The sequence below is a fragment of the Chiloscyllium plagiosum genome, unplaced genomic scaffold (assembly GCF_037043375.1).
Source record: "Chiloscyllium plagiosum isolate Xiang-an unplaced genomic scaffold, Cpla_swu_hap1 HiC_scaffold_29, whole genome shotgun sequence".
Lineage (NCBI taxonomy): Eukaryota > Metazoa > Chordata > Chondrichthyes > Orectolobiformes > Hemiscylliidae > Chiloscyllium > Chiloscyllium plagiosum.
Window position 1 is genome coordinate 42,553,510 of NW_028270167.1, and position 6,000 is coordinate 42,559,509.

Genomic DNA, 6,000 nt, shown 5'->3' on the forward strand with positions numbered 1-6,000 from the left:
GCCATCTCTGAACACTTCCTGATATCCCTTCCCACTCGTGTCTCTTTTCCTCCTTCAAACTCCATTTCCTGTATGTTCATCTCTTCAAAGTATTAACTTCCAAATTTTCAGTTGTCTCTTCTTTGTCCCTGAATTCACTATGATTTGTATTTTCAGTATAATTTATCTGCAACAGATCATTGAAGAAGGATAATCTATGCACACATTGCACAGATGATGGATAATCTATGCATAGATCTTTGAAGATGTTAGGACTGGTGAAGAGAACAGAGCATCCAGTGTTCTAGGCTTTGTTAATAGGGGCATAAAGTATAAGAGGGTTATGAATGTGTACAAGACACTTGTTAAACCTCACTTGTCAGGCATGATTAGTAAGTTTGATAATGACATTAAAATAAGCGGTATTGTGGACAGTAAGGAAAGTTCTCAGAAATTGCAGCAGGACCTTGATCAGTTGGGGAAGTGGACTGAGAAGTTGTGAGGTCTTGCATTTTGTAAAGTCAAATCGGGAGTTTTATGGTGAATGGTAGGGCTTTAAGGGATGTATTGGAACAGAGGGATCTTGAAGTTCAGATTCACAGTTCTCTGGAAGTGGAGTCACAGGTAGACAGGGCAGTGAAGAAGGCTTTTGGCACACTGGTCTTTCAGTCAGGGCATTGAGAATAGAAGTTGGGACATTATGTTGCAGTTGTACAGAACACACTTGGAGTAGTGTTCAGTTTTGGTCACTTTGCTCTAGGAAGGATGTTATTAAATTGGAAAGAGTGCAGGAGAAATTTATAAGGATGTTGCCAGGAATCAAGGGTCTGAGTTATAGGGAGAGATTGGACAAGCTGGGAGGGGATCCTAAAGAAGTGTGTAAGATCATGAGAGGCACAGATAGGGTGAATGCACTCCGGGTTGGGGAAATGAGGACCAGAGGGCATCAGTTTGAGGTTAGAGAGGAAAGAATAAAAGGAAACCTGAGGGGCAACTTTTTTACATAGAAGGTGGTATGCATATGGAATGAGCAGCCAGAGGAAGTGGTTGAGTCGGGTACATTACAACATTTAAAAGGCATTTGGACAGATACATGAATAGGAAAGATAAGAAGGATATGGGCCAAGTGCGGGGAAATGGGGTTAGAGGGGATGGACATTTTGGTTGACATGTACTAGTTTGGGTGAAAGGGACTGTCTCTGTGCTGTGGGATTCTATGACCTCCCCTGGACTTTTGTGGGCAGTTATGGGTGCCACATTATAGACAAGGTGCAAATATATTGGAGAGCATGCAATGCAATTTACTAGAATGGTTCCAGGATGAGAAACTTCAACCAAGAGTATACATTGAAGAAGTTGAGACTGCTCTCCATGGAGAGGAATGGCTGAGAGGAGACCTGCTTGCGGCTTTTAAATTCATGAGCTGCCTGGACGAAGTAGATAAGGAAAAGCTGTTTCCGCTTGTAAACGAGAGGGCATCAATTTAAAATGATGTGACAAAAACATTTCTCATAGTAAGCTGTTACTATGAGAAATGCACTGCTTGGAAATGTGGTGGAGGCGACAGCTTCAATTGAAGCATTCAAAGGGTATTGGATGGTTATTTGGATAATGGTGTGCAGGAATATGGAGAAAATGCAGGAGGTTTGCATCAAGAAAGGGTTGAACTGTTTCTTTAGCTTGACGTGAAGGATAGAATACCACAACTAACAAGTTTTGCTAAACCTGGTCATTGGTTAAGTCTCTGATGGAATACTGTATCCAAGTCTGGGCACCATGTTCAAGAAGGATGTTAAGTCCTCAGTAAAGCCGCAGGGGAGATATACAAGAATGGTATCAGGGATGAGGAACTTCAGTGAAGTGCAGACATTAGTGAAAGTGGAGTGTTTCTCTTTGGAGCAGAGATGTTAAAGGGGACAAATAAAGTTGTGCAAAGTTGGGAGTGATTTTAGTGAAGGTATGAGAAGAATCTGTTCCCAATGGCAGAATATTGAGTAAACAAATATCATGGGTTTTTTTCGATCTCTGTGCCCTTCAGCAAAGCCGTTTTCTTTTTTGAGCCCTTTATTCATCTTGCCATCCACTCATACTAATTTTTCTCTTGCTTTTTGGATACCTGTTGAGACTCATGAGTGTCTCCATTTGTATTATTTCTGTTTCCTTTTTCCCAATCTCTCTCTCTAACTTTCAATATAAGCATGGATAATTTCAATTTCATATCTTCATTTCAGATTTTTCAAAGTTATCTTTGAGTCTTCAAATTTCTGGCTCTCAAATTCTTACTTTATAAATTTTCATCTTGTAATTTTTACAAAATTCAACAGATAAGCAGTCAAACTTGGTTTTGTGTTATTTTAGATGGGAAGAGCCTAACCTACTCCCAGTGGGTTACATATGACACATCATGGTATATTACACTGTACTCATAACTTTAAAATTCATTCATAAGAGTTCTCATAACAAATAAATAATTACATAACATTACAAAGTAGGATCATTTGCAGAAAAAACATAGAATTAAAGTCCCTACAGTGTGGAAACAGGCCCTTCGGCCCAACAAGTCCATACCGACCCTCCAAAGAGTAACCCACCCAGACCCATTCCCCCAAACCCTTTATTTACCCCTGACCAATACCCTACACTATGGGCAATTTTAGCATGCCCAATTCACCTAACCTGCACATCTTTGGATTGTGGGAGGAAACCCATGCAGACATGGGGAGAATGCACAAACTTCATACAAACAGTCACCCGAAGCTGGAATCGAACCCAGGTCCCTGGCGCTGTGAAGCAGCAGTGCTAACCACTGAGCTACCATGCAGCACAAAAGCAATGCCAAACATAGACCCTGCAGTGTGAACCTGCCACTTTCAAACCGCAATGCTATACCAGGTCAGTATGACGCTGTAACCATTTGAGCTAATCAACCAATACAAGAGGGAGCTAACTGTGAAAACCTCTGCTTCATCTGGGATATGAACCTGGGACTTCTCTCTCACACTTTGGGTCAATGCAGTATGTAAGACACCACTGGACCAACGAGCCAACTGAGTTTTTGAAGTGGAAAGTTTGTTTTCTGTTTTTTTTAAAAATACGTTCCCGCCTCAGGACTGTCTGTGTGGAGTTTGCACATTCTCCCCGTGTCTGCGTGGGTTTCCTCCGGGTGCTCTGGTTTCCTCCCACAGTCCAAAAATGTGCAGGTGAGGTGAATTGGCCATGCTAAATTGCCCATAGTGTTAGGTGAAGGGGTAAATGTAGAAGAATGGGTCTGGGTAGGTTGCGCTTCGGCGGGTCGGTGTGGACTTTTGGGCTGAAGGGCCTGTTTCCACACTAAGTAATCTAATCTAATCTAAGTAAGAGTTTTAATCTGAAGCCAGAGTTTCAAATGCATGTAAGTAAAAATAAAGTTGCTGTACCACTCCTACTGGACTGATGTCTCATGAGAGAGGTCTCCATGACTGGAGATTGTTATAGGACGTAACCAAGCTTCAGGTGAGGGGAGAGGCTGAGAAGGAGTGTCCTTCATAGTAAGCTCAGCTGGTGCAGGAGTTGAACCCATGCTGCTGGCATTACTCTGCATCGCAAACTAGCCGACAATCCTTCTTAACTAACCCCACAGCTAAGTATAAGTGGAAGATTGTACAGGGTGCTGCTCCTCCAATCAGAAGCCCTTTCTGTCCAATTTTTTGTGCTGTAGGTTAACCAGTAAACTTAGCAGCAGCAAACATAAGAGGGAATTAATCAGTAATTGACGAAGCAGCAAACAGCGTGAGGCCTGGAACCGGGTTGGGAGACTGGAGCATGGCTCTGGAAATAGGAAGCTTCCAGGGAGACTCTTGCATTGGAGAGGATGTGAAGATGATGAAAGCCATCTTCCTATGGGTGGAGGGTGGAGGGTATTTACTAGCTGTTCCTTGCCAATGAGTGGAAATTGATTGTATTTAAGTCTTGCTTGGAAAAAAAGAAATTTAACCATTTTCAGTTCAATCTGAAATATTTGATAATGGATCTGTAATGCTGGTGGATAGCTAGAGTGACCAACTGAGAGAATATTTGAGAGTGGGGGAGGGGGCAAGTTGTGCAAAAGAGAGAAAGGGTTGAGAAGGTAAGAGAATAGGAAAGGGAAAGCAGGCTGAGAGAAGGACACCCTGCTCATTTCTGACCTTCACTTTTATGAAGCCAACTGTGGGAGTGTGCTCCACCAGATCAACTGAGATGTTGTGCTTTCACTATTTTAAGTTCTGTGCAGTTTTATTGTCTTCTGTTTGTCCCAAAACTACCCTTGTGCCATTTTCTAGTTTATGTACACAGAACATACGCAACCTTATTTACATCAAATTTAAGACAGTCAATCCACTTTGGGTCATTTTGGTATTGTGACCATTCAAGGGAATTTCACTGGTGTATTTTATAGCATTGCTCAATGGAACAGGTACATTTGAGAAGCTGCACTAGTCAAATTAGTTAATTTGATAAACACAAGTTCTTGTTACATGCAAAGTTCCTTTGATTTTGTAGGAATAAAAAAGAAAGAAGCACTTCTGTCTTGTATCGAAAACAATTACAAATCTTTGTGTTTGCTTGATCTACCATAATCTGTTCATAATCATTTATTGGTTTGAAATCTTAACCATTCGATCATCATGCAGCAGCAGTTCTTCAGATACCAACTTAGCAAAGTCGTAAAAATTAGTGATGCCAGTATGTGAGCGTCTTATTCTCTCAGAATTTCAGTCTTAACTCTTCTGGTTTGTTTCCACAGCTAAAAGTGGAGTTATAGATTCTGTATAAGTAAGTTCTTTGGTTTTACAGGTTGACCCCATGTTGACTCCAGAGGAGCGCCACCTGAACAAGATGCAAAATCATGGTTATGAAAACCCAACCTACAAGTATCTGGAGCAGATGCAGATCTAACACCAGATGCTAAATCGGGCCAAATGCAACACATTCAACCAACCTTCCAACTACTGAACTGTAATCTTAGAGGTCTCCATTTCACATACACAATTCAGAGTGTAAAACACTTATTACTGTAGATTGTAAGATTCCCATTCTTTTAAATGGGCTTGAAATGTAATACAATATATATGATGTATAATCGTAAGAAAGTCTATTACCTGATGATATAGTTATTTCCTTTTTAAAATTATTGTAAATCAGTTTTATTTGTGTGTCACAAAGATCTATAAATAGAGGCTGTAGATTTCTACTTAATGGAGCACCATATGTGAAGGGGATTTGTACTGATTTATCTCATGGAACCTGCAGGAGTTTCTGCTGTAATCTATGTTTAAATGGTTAACACTGTGATAGGCAGCTGACCAGGAAGTGATCATTCCATTTTTCATTGTGCGTCTGTGTAATTGTAAATTCACGTCGCAATTTCTGAGGTTCTGAAAACCTGTGGCTTGTTTCCCCTGCACATTCCTTATTTGTTTTGTCAAAATATGCACATTTTTCAGTTGTATTACTGTGGTAGCTTCAACTTGCAGGGCTACTGAGGGCAAACTCATCAATAAACTTTACTTCCAGAAATGTACCACGCCCTTGCATGTTGTATTTTCTCACATCTGACTTTGCCGGTTCTGTTACAGGAGATCTGGGAAGAAACCTGTGTAATTACTTGGTTGGATAGGTAAAAGTACAAACTGGCATTCCCAACTGTGGAGAGGGAGCCTGGTTTGGACTGGGCAAGATTTGTTAGCTGGATAAGATATTTGGTTGAAGGTCTTACATGTTGCCCATGCATTGTAATTTCAATGAACCTTTTTACAGGAGGACTTGTACAAAGTCCATGTGGGAAACAGAAAAGGGCAATGAAAGTAACCATCCTGGGAGGTGAGTTTTTGTAATAAATTTGACATGAGTATTCACTAATAAAGAATAACCATTTGGACCTGCAACTTGAAAAAGATGGGCCATGAGATGTGTAGCGGTGCAGTTGGTATAACAGCATGTTTCTTGTGTTTGAGTGGAGTCAATTTCTGCTTCAGCTGCAGTCTGGATTTACTTATTTCTTCC

The 6,000-nt window shown here is 40.8% G+C and overlaps 1 protein-coding gene across 3 annotated transcripts in view; it reads left to right on the plus strand.

Moving 5' to 3' along the window:
- The window catches only part of aplp2 (amyloid beta precursor like protein 2), a 223,946-nt gene extending 218,428 nt beyond the window's left edge, over positions 1-5,518 (plus strand). For all 3 annotated transcript variants that reach the window (XM_043676955.2, XM_043676956.2, XM_043676957.2), the window contains one exon: positions 4,792-5,518. In XM_043676955.2, coding sequence (XP_043532890.2) covers positions 4,792-4,893 — 102 coding nt within the window. In that variant the 3' untranslated portion in view covers positions 4,894-5,518. The remainder of the gene's footprint in view (positions 1-4,791) is intronic.
- Positions 5,519-6,000: the final 482 nt, after the last annotated feature.